This window comes from Coregonus lavaretus (assembly GCF_964263955.1).
Source record: "Coregonus lavaretus genome assembly, contig: HAP1_SCAFFOLD_274, whole genome shotgun sequence".
Taxonomy (NCBI): Eukaryota; Metazoa; Chordata; class Actinopteri; order Salmoniformes; family Salmonidae; genus Coregonus; species Coregonus lavaretus.
In genome coordinates, this window is record NW_028167064.1 from 597375 (window position 1) to 613382 (window position 16008).

Genomic DNA, 16008 nt, shown 5'->3' on the forward strand with positions numbered 1-16008 from the left:
GCCCTCGCCTTACTAAACGCAATAGCCAAATCCCCATACTCAGGGGGAACGTGCAATGCGGGCACCTGGTTTGGACTCTCCACCGAGGTAGCCCCTACGGAAACGCCCAAACATCTACCCACACACTGAGCAGACCACTCCATCAGAGCCCTCTCCTGCCACGAAATAGCTGGGTTATGGGTACTCAACCAGGGCATGCCCAGCACCACCGGATACGCAGGAGAGTCAATCAGGAACAGCTGAATCATCTCCTGATGACCCCCCTGCGCACACATCCTAAGTGGCGCCGTGACCTCCCTGATTAAGCCCGTACCCAACGGACGACTATCTAGGGCATGAACGGGGAAAGGAACATCAACAGGAATAAGGGGAATCCCTAACGCTAAACAAAACTTTTTATCAATAAAATTCCCAGCCGCGCCTGAATCTACCAGCGCCTTATGCTGGGAATGAGGTGCTACCTGTGGAAAACGCACAGGCATCCAAAAATGGGCAACAGTGAGCTCTGGGTGAGTGGGGCGCCTACTCACCTGGAGGGAATCCCCAGTGCGGGACCTGTCGTCATCCTCCCTAGGAGGCCATCCCCAGCACCTAGCCGCGGTGTGTCCTCCCCGACCACAGTTGGTGCAGTGGATGGACCCCCTAACCAACCGACTCCTCCTCTCTCTAGCGCCAGCGCCCCCGAGCTCCATAGGACACGGCTCGGAGGCGCTGGAGGGTGAAATGGACGGACCCCTCTCAGGACGTCCGCGGGTGGCCAATAGGTTATCCAGCCTGATGGACATGTCGACCAGCTGGTCGAAAGAGAGACTGGTGTCCCTACAGGCCAGCTCCCGACGGACGTCCTCTCGTAGGCTACATCTGTATAGATCGACGAGGGCCCGCTCATTCCACCCTGCATCTGCCGCTAGAGTACAGAATTCGAGAGCGAATTCTTGGGCACTCCTCCTCCCCTGCCGGAGGAAGACCAGACGCTCCCCCGCCGCTTTCCCCTCCGGGGGATGGTCAAACACCGCCCTGAAGCGGCGGGAGAACTCGTTGTAGGTGATAGTCTCGGCGTCGATCTTCCTCCACTCCGCGTTGGCCCATTCCAACGCCTTCCCGGACAGGCAGGAGATCAGGGCGGACACGCTCTCATGCCCCGAGGGTGCCGGGTGTACGGTGGCCAGGTACAGCTCCACCTGGAGGAGGAATCCCTGACACCCAGCCGCGGTTCCGTCGTAGGCCCTCGGGAGAGAGAGTCGGATTCCTCGGGGTTCTGGCGCTGGAATGGGCGGACTGGCCGATGGTGCTGGCAGGGAGGGAGGTGGTGGAGGCGCTCCCCAGCCTCGGAGCGTGGTGATCACCTCCTGCAGGGCGGTCCCCATCTGCTGTATCTGGTCCTGTTGTTCCCGAACCTGGACCTCCAGTCTCGTCGGGGCTGCTTCGGCTCCTGCTGATTCCATGTCTAGGTGTGTAATTCTGTCACGGTGTATGAAATGGTGAGGTGTGGAATCAAGCGCAGAAGCAGATGTACAGTCCAACAAGACTTTACTGGCGAGTGCAAAATAATCCAAAAACGGCCAGAGGCCAACAGACGCACACAGGCGTCAAACACGAGCGCACAAACACAGGGCGCAAAAACTCTCCTCAACCGAGGAGGAAGTAAATCGTAACTGGCGTACCGAAACACGGGTAACGCACAAACACCTGACACGAAACAATTACACACAACACTACACTAACAACAAGGAAACTAAATAGGGTGCTTAATGAGACATAACACAAGACAGGTGTGGCTAACAGACAAAACTAATCAAACAGGAAACATGGAACATGCAACGGTGGCAGCTAGAATTCCGGAGACGACGAACGCCGAAACCTGCCCGAACAAGGGAGAGAGGCAGCCTCGGCCGAAACCGTGACACACCCCTGCAGACCTTTGGCAGTGGCTTGCAAAAGTATTCACCCCCCTTGGCATTTTTCCTATTTTGTTGCCTTACAACCTGGAATTAAAATGGATTTTTTGGGGGGTTTGTATCATTTGATTTACACAACATGCCTATCACTATAAAGATGCAAACAATAAATAAGACAAAAAAACTGAACTTGAGCGTGCATAACTATTCACCCCTCCAAAGTCAATAATTTGTGGAGCCACCTTTTGCAGCAATTACAGCTGCACATCTAGTCACTGGGATTTTTGCCCATTCTTCAAGGCAAAACTGCTCCAGCTCCTTCAAGTTGGATGGGTTCCGCTGCTGTACAGCAATCTTTAAGTCATACCACAGATTCCCAATTGGATTGAGGTCTGGGCTTTGACTAGGCTTTGACTAGGACATTCCAAGACATTTAAATGTTTCCCCTTAAACCACTCGAGTGTTGCTTTAGCAGTATGCTTAGGGTCATTGTCCTGCTGGAAGGTGAACCTCCGTCCCAGTCTCAAATCTCTGGAAGACTGAAACAGGTTTCCCTCAAGAATTTCCCCTCAAGAATTTCCCCTTATTTAGCGCCATCCATCATTGCTTCAATTCTGACCAGTTTCCCAGTCCCTGCTGATGAAAAACATCCCCACAGCATGATGCTGCCACCACCATGCTTCACTGTGGGGATGGTGTTCTCGGGGTGATGAGAGGTGTTGGGTTTGCGCCAGACATAGCGTTTTCCTTGATGGCCAAAAAGCTCAATTTTAGTCTAATCTGACCAGAGTACCTTCTTCCATATGTTTGGGGAGTCTCCCACATGGCTTTTGGTGAACACCAAACGTGTTTGCTTATTTTTTTCTTTAAGCAATGGCTTTTTTCTGGCCACTCTTCCGTAAAGCCCAGCTCTGTGGAGTGTACGGCTTAAAGTGGTCCTATGGACAGATACTCCAATCTCCGCTGTGGAGCTTTGCAGCTCCTTCAGGGTTATCTTTGGTCTCTTTGTTGCCTCGCTGATTAATGTCCTCCTTGCCTGGTCCGTGAGTTTTGGTGGGCGGCCCTCTCTTGGCAGGTTTGTTGTGGTGCCATATTCTTTCAATTTATTAATAATGGATTTAATGGTGCTCCGTGGTGAGTGACTCCGCTGTCCTGGCGTCGTGAGGGAGCTTGTTCCACCATTGGGGTGCCAGAGCAGTGAACAGTTTTGACTGGGCTGAGCGGGAACTATGCTTCCGCAGAGGAAGGGGAGCCAGCAGGCCAGAGGTGGATGAACGCAATGCCCTCGTTTGGGTGTAGGGACTGATCAGAGCCTGAAGGTACGGAGGTGCCGTTCCCCTCACAGCTCCATAGGCAAGCACCATGGTCTTGTAACAGATGCGAGCTTCAACTGGAAGCCAGTGGAGTGTGCGGAGGAGCGGGGTGACGTGAGAGAACTTGGGAAGGTTGAACACCAGGCGGGCTGCGGCATTCTGGATGAGTTGTAGTGGTTTAATGGCACAGGCAGGGAGCCCAGCCAACAGCGAGTTGCAGTAATCCAGACGGGAGATGACAAGTGCCTGGATTAGGACCTGTGCCGCTTCCTGTGTAAGGCAGGGTCGTACTCTCCGAATGTTGTAGAGCATGAACCTACAGGATCGGGTCACCGCCTTGATGTTAGCAGAGAACGACAGGGTGTTGTCCAGGGTCACGCCAAGGCTCTTCGCACTCTGGGAGGAGGACACAACGGAGTTGTCAACCGTGATGGCGAGATCATGGAACGGGCAGTCCTTCCCCGGGAGGAAGAGCAGCTCCGTCTTGCCAAGGTTCAGCTTGAGGTGGTGATCCGTCATCCACACTGATATGTCTGCCAGACATGCAGAGATGCGATTCGCCACCTGGTTATCAGAAGGGGGAAAGGAGAAGATTAGTTGTGTGTCGTCAGCGTAGCAATGATAGGAGAGGCCATGTGAGGATATGACAGAGCCAAGTGACTTGATGTATAGCGAGAATAGGAGAGGGCCTGATCATGTGACACTTAGATTGCACACAGGTGGACTTTATTTAACTAATTATGTGACTTCTGAAGGTAATTGGTTGCACCAGATCTTATTTAAGGGCTTCATAGCAAAGTGGTGAATACATATGCACGCACCACTTTTCCGTTATTAATTTTTTTGAATTTTCTGAAACAAGTTATTTATTTCATTTCACTTCACCAATTTGGACTATTTAGCGTATGTCCATTACATGAAATCCAAATAAAAATCAATTTAAATTACAGGTCGTAATGCAACAAAATAGGAAAAACGCCAAGGGGGATGAATACTTTTGCAAGGCACTGTAGTTTTTATTGGCCAGTCTGAGATATGGCTTTTTCTTTGCAACTCTGCCTAGAAGGTCAGCATCCTGGAGTCGCCTCTTCACTGTTGACGTTGAGACTGGTGTTTTGCGGGTACTATTTAATAAAGCTGCCAGTTGAGGACCTGTGAGGCATCTGTTTCTCAAACTAGACACTCTTGCTCAGTTGTGCACCGGGGCCTCCCACTCCTCTTTCTATTCTGGTTAGAGCCAGTTTGCGCTGTTCTGTGAAGGGAGTAGTACACAGCGTTGTACGAGATCTTCAGTTTCTTGGAATAGAATAGCCTTCATTTCTCAGAACAAGAATAGACTGACGAGTTTCAGAAGAAAGTTATTTGTTTCTGGCCATTTTGATCCTGTAATTGAACCCACAATTGCTGATGCTCCAGATACTCAACTAGTCTCAAGAAGGCCAGTTGTATTGCTTCTTTAATCAGCACAACAGTTTTCAGCTGTGCTAGCATAATTGCAAAAGGGTTTTCTAATGATCAATTAGCCTTTTAAAATGATCAACTTGGATTAGCAAACACAACGTGCCATTGGAACACAGGACTGATGGTTGCTGACTGTGAGAGCCGGAATTCTTACTGGTTGGTAGGTGATCAAATACTTATGTCATGCAATAAAATGCAAATTCATTACTTAAAAATCATACAATGTGATTTTCTGGATTTTTGTTTTAGATTCCGTCTCTCACAGTTGAAGTGTACCTATGATAAAAATTACAGACCTCTACATGCTTTGTAAGTAGGAAAACCTGCAAAATCGGCAGTGTATCAAATACTTGTTCTCCCCACTGTATATATATATATCTCTGTCTCCCACCGTCTAGTTCCCAGTCCTGCCTGAACCAGACCACTACAGTATGTTGAGGAGAGTGAGGTGTTTCCCCTACGACATCCCCCTCAGCTTCAGCCCTCCACTGGCTCTTCTCATCACTGAGGTATACACACACACACACACACAGACACACACACACACACACACACACACACACACACACACAGACACACACACACACACGAAGGCACACACACACACACACACACACACACACACACACACACACACACACACACACACACACACGAAGGCACAGACACAGATACACACACGAAGGTACGCATGTACACTTAGTTACACTTCTCATCTTTGTATCTGTCCCATTATATCTGTCCCATCTCCATTATATCTGTCCCATCTCCATTATATCTGTCCCATCTCCATTATATCTGTCCCATTGAGGCCATCTCCATTATGGAGTAGTCAGTTCTTCTACTGATACTTCTATGAGTTGGTAAACAAACTGATAGGTGTGCATACTGCCACCTCATTGGCTGATCCCTCCTGATGACCTGGATGGAATCATGTGATCCAACCTTCACCCACAGGAAGTCCCACCCAGTTGACTACTTAAAAATGGTGACATTCCTCAGTGGCGCTGCCCATTCTCAAATGGGGCACTAGAGTTGTCTATCTAAGTCCATGAGACATACACATTGTGGTTAGAAGGGCTTTAGAAATAAATGTGATTGATTGATTGATTGAATTATTGATTAATTGATTGATTGACAGCTGCTGTGTAAGACACCGACGCGGCGGCTGCGGACCCTGGAGCGTTTCAAACGGCAGACCTTTTTCCACGGCGCGACCTTTGACCTGGCGTTGCTACAGCGACGACCTGTGGAGGTAATCTTGGCGCTGCGGGAGCGTCCTGACCGGCCGGCCAAGGCCCGACGAGGACTGACCCTCTCTCTACAGCCGCTTGGAGGCTTCGACTACGATGCTCTGCTCAGCCCTGCAGGGACGCCTGACACAATCCTGGATGACCCCGACCCACACACACACCTGGATGACCCCGACCCACACACACACCTGGATGACCCCGACCCACACACACACCTGGATGACCCCGACCCACACACACACCTGGATGACCCCGACCCACACACACACCTGGATGACCCCGACCCCGACCCACACACACACCTGGATGACCCCGACCCACACACACACCTGGATGACCCCGACCCACAGACACACCTGGATGACCCCGACCCACAGACACACCTGGATGACCCCGACCCCGACCCACAGACACACCTGGATGACCCCGACCCACACACACACCTGGATGACCCCAACCCCGACCCACACACACACCTGAATGACCCCGACCCACACACACACCTGGATGACCCCAACCCCGACCCACACACACACCTGGATGACCCCGACCCAGACCCACACACACACCTGGATGACCCCGACCCACACACACACCTGGATGACCCCGACCCACACACACACCTGGATGACCCCGACACACATACACACCTGGATGACCCCGACCCACAGACACACCTGGATGACCCCGACCCACACACACCGCTACCTGGCCCGGGCTGCCAGAATCACCATGCACCTGCCGCGTCTGGACCAACACATACACACTCCAACACACACACACCTCTCCCCGGGCCCCCACACACACGCTCTTCCATGCCCGGCTCCACACACACTCCTCTCCCCGGGCCCCCACACTCACGCTCTGTCATGCCCGGCTCCACACACACTCCTCTCCCCGGGCCCCCACACACACGCTCTTCCATGCCCGGCTCCACACACACTCCTCTCCCCGGGCCCCCACACACACGCTCTTCCATGCCCGGCTCCACACACACTCCTCTCCCCGGGCCCCCACACACACGCTCTTCCATGCCCGGCTCCACACACACTCCTCTCCCCGGGCCCCCACACTCACGCTCTGTCATGCCCGGCTCCACACACACTCCTCTCCCCGGGCCCCCACACACACGCTCTTCCATGCCCGGCTCCACACACACTCCTCTCCCCGGGCCCCCACACACACGCTCTTCCATGCCCGGCTCCACACACACTCCTCTCCCCGGGCCCCCACACACACGCTCTTCCATGCCCGGCTCCACACACACTCCTCTCCCAGGGCCCCCACACACACGCTCTTCCATGCCCGGCTCCACACACACTCCTCTCCCCGGGCCCCCACACACACGCTCTTCCATGCCCGGCTCCACACACACTCCTCTCCCCGGGCCCCCACACACACGCTCTTCCATGCCCGGCTCCACACACACTCAGAGGCCCCCGACACATGGGAAGAAGGAGATGTTTGTGTGAAAAGGCCCTACAGACGCTCAGAGAATGGAGTCACACACACACACACCTTAGCTAGCTGGGACCATGACATTCCATGACATCACAGGAAGACCCCTGACCTTTAGCCCCTCCCTCTCCTGTAGAATAGTTGCGTAATAAAGATATGTTCAGATTTGTAAACTGATGATTTAAAGATACAGTTGAAGTCGGATGTTTACATAAACCTTAGCCAAATACATTTAAACTCAGTTTTTCACAATTCCTGACATTTAATCCTAGTAAACATTCCCTGTCTTAGGTCAGTTAGGATCACCTCTTTATTTTAAGAATGTGAAATGTCAGAATAATATAATTATTTATTTCAGCTTTTATTTCTTTCATCACATTCCCAGTGGGTCAGAAGTTTACATACACTCAATTAGTATTTGGTAGCATTGCCTTTAAATTGTTTAACTTGGGTCAAACGTTTCGGGTAGCCTTCCACAAGCTTCCCACAATAAGTTGGGTGAATTTTGGCCCATTCCTCCTGACAGAGCTGGTGTAACTGAGTCAGGTTTGTAGGCCTCCTTGCTCGCACACGCTTTTTCAGTTCTGCCCACAAATGTTCTATAGGATTGAGGTCAGGGCTTTGTGATGGCCACTCCAATACCTTGACTTTGTTGTCCTTAAGCCATTTTGCCACAACTTTGGAAGTATGCTTGGGGTCATTGTCCATTTGGAAGACCCATTTGCGTCTTGAGATGTTGTTTCAATATATCCACATAATTTTCCTTCCTCATAATGCCATCTATTCTGTGAAGTGCACCAGTCCCTCCTGCAGCAAAGCACCCCCACAGCATGATGCTGCCACCCCCGTGCTTCACGGTTGGGATGGTGTTCTTCGGCTTGCAAGTAACCTCCTTTTTTCTCCAAACATAATGATGGTCATTATGGCCAAACAGTTCTATTTTTGTTTCATCAGACCTGAGGACATTTCCCCAAAAAGTACGATCTTTGTCCCCATGTGCAGTTGCAAACCGTAGTCTGGCTTTTTTATGGCAGTTTTGGAGCAGTGGCTTCTTCCTTGCTGAGCGGCCTTTCAGGTTATGTCGATATAGGACTAGTTTTACTGTGGATATAGATACTTTTGTACCTGTTTCCTCCAGCATCTTCACAAGGTCCTTTGCTGTTGTTCTGGGATTGATTTGCACTTTTCACACCAAAGTACGTTAATCTCTAGGAGACAGAATGCGTCTCCTTCCTGAGCGGTATGAGAGCTGCGTGGTCCCATGGTGTTTATACTTGCGTACTATTGTTTGTACAGATGAACGTGGTACCTTCAGGCATTTGGAAATTGCTACCAAGGATGAACCAGACTTGTGGAGGTCTACAAATTTTTTTCTGAGGTCTTGGCTGATTTCTTTAGATTTTACCATGATGTCAAGCAAAGAGGCACTGAGTTTGAAGGTGGGCCTTGAAATACATCCACAGGTCCACCTCCAATTGACTCAAATTATGTCAATTAGCCTATCATAAGCTTCTAAAGCCATGACATCATTTTCTGGAATTTTCCAAGCTGTTTAAAGGCACAGTCAACTTAGTGTATGTAAACTTCTGACCCACTGGAATTGTGATACAGTAAATTATAAGTGAAATAATCTGTCTGTAAACAATTGTTGGAAAAATTACTTGTGTTATGCACAAAGTAGATGTCCTAACCGACTTGCCAAAACTATAGTTTGTTAACAAGAAATTTGTGGAGTGGTTGAAAAACGAGTTTGTATGACTCCAACCTCAGTGTATGTAAACTTCCGACTTCAAAAGTTTGGGGTCACTTAGAAATATCCTTGTTTTCGAAAGAAAAACACTTTTTTTGTCCATTAAAATAACATCAAATTGATCAGAAATACAGTGTAGACATTGTTAATGTTGTAAATGGCTATTGTAGCTGGAAACGGCAGATTTTTTATGGAAAACTACAAAGGCGTACAGAGGCCCATTATCAGCAACCATCAGTCCTGTGTTCCAATGGCACGTTGTGTTTGATAATCCAAGTTTATCATTTAAAAGGCTAATTGATCATTAGAAAACCCTTTTGCAATTATGTTAGCACAGCTGAAAACTGTTGTGCTGATTAAAGAAGCAATAAAACTGTCCTTCTTGAGACTAGTGGAGTATCTGGAGCATCAGCAATTGTGGGTTCAATTACAGGCTCAAAATGGCCAAAAACAAAGAACTTTCTTCAGAAACTCGTCAGTCTATTCTTGTCCTGAGAAATGAAGGCTATTCCATGCGAGAAATTGACAGAAAATGAAGATCAAGTACAACGCTGTGTACCAGTCCCTTCACAGAACAGCGCAAACTGGCTCTAACCAGAATAGGAAGAGGAGTGGGAGGCCCCGGTGCACAACTGAGCAAGAGGACAAATACATTAGAGTGTCTAGTTTGAGAAACAGATGCCTCACAGGTCCTCAACTGGCAGCTTCATTAAATAGTACCCGCAAAACACCAGTCTCAACGTCAACAGTGAAGAGGCGACTCCGGGATGCTGACCTTCTAGGCAGAGTTGCAAAGAAAAAGCCATATCTCAGACTGGCCTATAAAATGAAAAGATTAAGATGGGCAGTCTGAGATATGGCTTTTTCTTTGCAACTCTGCCTAGAAGGTCAGCATCCAGGAGTCGCCTCTTCACTGTTGACGTCGAGACTGGTGTTTTTCCCTTTGTCATTATGGGGTATTGAAAAAACTATTAAATCAGGTTTAGAATAAGGCTGTAATGTAGCAAAATGTACAAAAAGGGAAGGGGTCTGAATAGTTTCCGAATGCACTGTGTGTATATATACAGTACCAGTCAAAGGTTTGGACACACCTACTCATTCAAGGGTTTTTCTTTATTTTATCAATTTTTTTCTACATTGTAGAATAATAGTGAAGACATCAAAACTATGAAATAACACATATGGAATCATGTAGAAACCAAAAAAGTGTTAAACACATTCTTCAAATAGCCACTCTTTGCCTTGATGACAGCTTTGCACACTCTTGGCATTCTCTCAACCAGCTTCATGTGGTAGTCACCTGGAATCCATTTCAATTAACAGGTGTGCCTTGTTAAAAGTTAATTTGTGGAATTGCTTTCCTTCTTAATGCGTTTGAGCCAATCAGTTGTGTTGTGACAACGTAGGGGGGTATACAGAAGATAGCCCTATTTGGTAAAAGACCAAATGTCAGAATGAAGGTCAGTCAATAGGGACTTTGTCTGTGATTTATTTAGAATTCAAGGAACACTTAACCAGCATGGCTACCACAGCATTCTGCAGCGATACGCCATCCCATCTGGTTTGGGCTTAGTGGGACTATAATTCGTTTTTCAACAGGACAATGACCCAACACACCTCCAGACTGTGTAAGGGCTATTTTACCAAGAAGGAGAGTGATGGAGTGCTGCATCAGATGACCTGGCCTCCACAATCCCCCGACCTCAACCCAATTGAGATGGGTTGGGATGAGTCGGGATGGTTTGGGATGAGTCGGGATGATTGCTGCAAGAGTGTGCAAAGCTGTCATCAAGGCAAAGGGTGGCTATTTGAAGAATCTCAAATATAAAATATATTTTGATTTGTTTAACACTTTTTGGTTACTACATGATTCCATATGTGTTATTTCATAGTGTTGATGTCTTCACTATTATTCTACAATGTAAAAAATATTAAAAATAAAGAAAAACCCTTGAATGAGTAGGTGGAGGCGTGTCCTAATGAGTAGGTGGAGGTGTGTCCTAATGAGTAGGTGGAGGTGTGTCCTAATGAGTAGGTGGAGGTGTGTCCTAATGAGTAGGTGGAGGTGTGTCCTAATGAGTAGGTGGAGGTGTGTCCTAATGAGTAGGTGGAGGCGTGTCCTAATGAGTAGGTGGAGGCGTGTCCTAATGAGTAGGTGGAGGTGTGTCCTAATGAGTAGGTGGAGGTGTGTCCTAATGAGTAGGTGGAGGCGTGTCCTAATGAGTAGGTGGAGGCGTGTCCTAATGAGTAGGTGGAGGTGTGTCCTAATGAGTAGGTGGATGCGTGTCCTAATGAGTAGGTGGAGGCGTGTCCTAATGAGTAGGTGGAGGCGTGTCCTAATGAGTAGGTGGAGGCGTGTCCTAATGAGTAGGTGTGTCCAAACTTTGATAGACACCATGCTACTATGCTTGTGTTGTGTTTGAGGACAAATTCAGGTCTGATGATGATCGTGGTAATGATGGTGGTGATGATAGTGGTGATGGTGGTGATGATAGTGGTGAAGGTGATGATGGTGGTGGTGATGATGGTGGTGATGATGATGGTGGTGATGATGGTGGTGGTGGTGGTGATGGTGGTGATGATAGTGGTGATGGTGGTGATGATATGGTGATGGTGGTGGTGATGATAGTGGTGGTGATGATATGGTGATGGTGGTGGTGATGATGGTGGTGATGATAGTGGTGGTGATGATGGTGTGATGGTGGTGGTGATGGTGATGATGATGGTGGTGATGATGATGGTGGTGATGATGGTGATGGTGGTGGTGATAGTGGTGATGATGGTGTTGATGGTAATGATAGATGTGTGTTTGTTTACTCCCAGTATGGGTGTGAGTGGTGTATTGTGGGTATTGTGCTGTAGTAGGGATGGAAAAAGACTGTCACCTGCTTCCCAGTTGAAACGTGGCCACTTTGTGTTAGTTTGGGGGTTCATTAGTTGTTTTCTTTGCCTGTTCTCACACAAAAACATTTATTGAGGCATGTTGAACTTTGGTAGCCCAAGTCTACACCCCTTCGTTGGTGATTGGTCAACAATACGCTCTTAGAAGTGAAGGTGACTGGAAGACCGTTTTGGGTTGCCACACCGGTGGAACCGTTCTAGTTTAAAAAGGTTCCTTGAGGAACCCCTCTAAAAAGGGTATTCGAGGAACCCCTGTGTAAAGGTTCAAACCTGAACTTTTTTTTAACCTTTTTAATAATATATTATAGAGCTGGCAGCCTATCAGATTGGAGGTGTGGCTTATTGGAGGTGTGGCTTTCAGATAGTTATTTTTGGCCACCCGTTAGCCTAAATGTCATTCCTATTCATCATGTTAAGTTTGTACACAGCAAACAAAACATCCTTCAATATTTTAGCATATTACATATTGAAATATAAAATTAATAATATTCACATGACATATAGTAATAAATAATAATAATAATAAATAGTAATAAAGTGTGAACTATTCTAACTTTGGGATTGGTTCTTGAGGAACTCATGTACCTCTGTAAGCCTCATTGAAGCTACAAAACTGTCAGTGTGCAAACTTAAAATGTGATGACAATACAACAGAACAGATTAACAGGAAAGACATTTGCTCAAATAAAAAAGATATTAAAGCTACAATCCTCCAGGAACCCGTTGCTACATTGAACCATTTAAGGTTCCTCCAAGAACCCCTCAGCTAACCGAAGGTGCAAATATGAACCATTTGATTTAGCAATGCTTCCTTGAGGAACCACTAATTCTAAGAGTTTAGGGATTAAGTGTTTGTTCTGGGGGGCCAGTATAAAAAAAATATGTATTCACTAACTGTAAGTCGCTCTGGATAAGAGCGTCTGCTAAATGACTAAAATGTAAATGTAAATGTATGTAAAAATGTAAGTACGCTAGTTTCTACTTCATTCAACCTGAATCTGTCAGAAATCAGTCCTGCACAGCAGTATTCACTTGAGAAATACTGCACCTAACATATTAGCCAGATGTAAAATAAGAACTCTTAGGCAAAAACTTCTAAATTAATTATAGATTTCTAGATTTATTTTGTATTAATTCAGACTATTTTGAGGAAGTGTTACTGGGTATGTAGTTGCTGTCTAAAGAAGCACAAACAACAGTATTATTTTGGGGAGTATGCGAGCACAGACGTTCACATTCGCCTAGCTGAGCAAACGGGTGACTTAAGGCTTTACCAGTACCACTGTAGTGGGTCAGCTGTTTGTTCATCCGCACCGGCTCGCAATTGCTAATAACCCATCCGCAACCGGCCCGACTATATGGCCAGAACCCGACCCTAACCCGCTAATGTAGAAAATGTGCTGTATGCTACAGTCAGAGACGGCGGAACGATTTTTTGTTGTTACCTGATTTAAATATGTTTCTGCTTATAATTTTCAACATTGTGGTAGGCTATTTGTTAGTCAACATGTCTATAATTATACTGAACAAAAATATAAATGCAACATGTAAAGTGTTGGTCCCATGTTTCATAAGCTGAAATAAAAGATCCCAGAAATGTTCCATATGCACAAAAAGCGTATTTCTCTCAAATGTTGTGCACAAATTTATTTACATCCCTGTTAGTGAGCATTTCTCCTTTGCCCAGATAATCCTTCCACCTGACAGGCGTGGCATTTCAAGAAGCTGATTAAACAGCATGATCATTACACAGGTGCACCTTGTGCTGGGAACAATAAAAGGCCACTCTAAAATGTGCAGTTTTGACACACAACACAATTCCACAGATGTCTCAAGTTTTGAGGGAGCGTGCAATTGGCATGCTGACTGCAGGAATGTCCACCAGAGCTGTTGCCAGAGAATGTAATGTTCATTTCTCTACCATAAACTTCCTCCAACGTCGTCTTAGACAATTTGGCAGTACGTTTATCCGGCCTCACAACCGCAGACCAGGTGTAACCACGCCAACCCAGGACCTCCACATCCAGCTTCTTCACCTGTGGGATCGTCTGAGACCAGGCACCCAGGCAGCTGATGAAACTGAGGAGTATTTCTGTCTGTAATAAATCCCTTTTGTGGGGAAAAACTCATTCTGATTCATTCTCATTCTAAACATTTCTGGGATCTTTTATTTCACTGAAACTTGGGACCAACACTTTAATGTTGTATTTATTTGTTCAGTTGACATCAGTAAAGTTCTGTGACCTCTGCTTCTTTCACGGAGCAATGACGTTTAGGGAAAATGCAATGACTCTAAAAATATGAAAGATTTTCTGTGCAAAAATGTCCAAATGACATCAGTTTGACCAGTTGGAAGGAAATAGAATGCTGTGGAAACATGCTGCTGATAAGATTTCAGTTTGGCTTGGATGCATATTTTATGTGGTTGAAAAACGATCAGCTTTTATGATGTTAATAAAGATGGCACCTCTACAGACGGTATCTAACTGCGCATTTGTATTCTCTCAAGATGCTGAAATAAATCCTATTTCTCCACTTCTGTTCCCGAGTCAAAATGTTGCCTACATTTGTTGTATCATTTTACTGCAGGAGCTAATATGGGCCTATTTAGAGTCTCACACATAAATAATAAATAATTGGTCATTTAGCAGACGCTCTTATCCAGAGCGACTTACAGGAGCAACTAGGGTTAAGTGCCTTGCTCAAGGGCACATCGACAGATTTTTCACCTAGTGGGCTCGGGGATTAGAACCAGCGACCTTTCGGTTACTGGCACAACGCTCTTAACCACTAAGCTACCTGCCGACCACATAACATGCTATCATCATCTTTTACCACTTTACCAAATTTTTCCCAAACATTACTTTTCCCTTCTCTTTGCTTTCACAGCTTTTCTCTTATTGAAATAAACTCCTTTTTGCCTCCATGGATCGACATGAACTTTTTCTGCCCATTACCATTGTATTGTACAGTGGGGAAAAAAGGTTTTAGTCAGCCACCAATTGTGCAAGTTCTCCCACTTAAAAAGATGAGAGAGGCCTGTAATTTTCATCATAGGTACACGTCAACTATGACAGACAAATTGACGATACATGGCCCCATTCATTCTTTCCTTTACACGGATCAGTCGTCCTTGTCCCTTTGCAGACAAACAGCCCCAAAGCATGATGTTTCCACCCCCATGCTTCACAGTAGGTATGGTGTTCTTTGGATGCAACTCAGATTTCTTTGTCCTCCAAACACGACGAGTTGAGTTTTTACCAAAAAGCTCTATTTTGGTTTCATCTGACCATATGACATTCTCCCAATCCTCTTCTGGATCATCCAAATGCACTCTAGCAAACTTCAGACGGGCCTGGACATGTACTGGCTTAAGCAGGGGGACACGTCTGGCACTGCAGGATTTGAGTCCCTGGCGGCATAGTGTGTTTTTTTAAATTTATTAGTATTATTTTTTTGTAAAAATTTTTTGGGGGGCAATGGATCAGCTTAATATTGCAGATAGATTGTATCTTCTATCAATGTAATTGTCTGCATCACTTCCAATCCCCCATGTTTATTTTATTTTTTATATATATACTCCCCTTTATTACTTTTCAACCCCACCATCCTTTCCCTACTTGGAGTAAATTAGTGAACAACAATGCCCAGGCCTCTACTTCCGGTCTATACTTACTATCTACACCTTATGGACAGAGTTAATTTTACAATAATTCTATTATATATATATATATATATTTATTTTTTTTGCTCCTGAACTTCTTCTACTCTCAACCTCTCCGATCATTTTCATGGTGTCCATCCGGTTTGCTTCTATATGTTTCTAACTGTGCTCTTTCCCAAAAGCTCCCAATAAAATGCAAATTAATTACTTAAAAATCATACAATGTGATTTTCTGGATTTTTGTTTTAGATTCCGTCTCTCACAGTTGAAGTGTACCTATGATAAAAATTACAGACCTCTACATGCTTTG

At 46.2% G+C, this 16008-nt stretch overlaps 1 protein-coding gene across 1 annotated transcript in view; it reads left to right on the forward strand.

Annotated features, from left to right (window-relative positions):
- LOC311113927 (uncharacterized protein) overlaps positions 1 to 7750 on the forward strand; it is an 89046-nt gene extending 81296 nt beyond the window's left edge. Inside the window, exons 11-12 of the mRNA XM_084189202.1 lie at positions 5071 to 5181; positions 5814 to 7750. Of these exons, the coding sequence (XP_084045328.1) occupies positions 5071 to 5181; positions 5814 to 7397 (1695 nt within the window). The 3' untranslated portion in view covers positions 7398 to 7750. The remainder of the gene's footprint in view (positions 1 to 5070; positions 5182 to 5813) is intronic.
- Positions 7751 to 16008: the final 8258 nt, after the last annotated feature.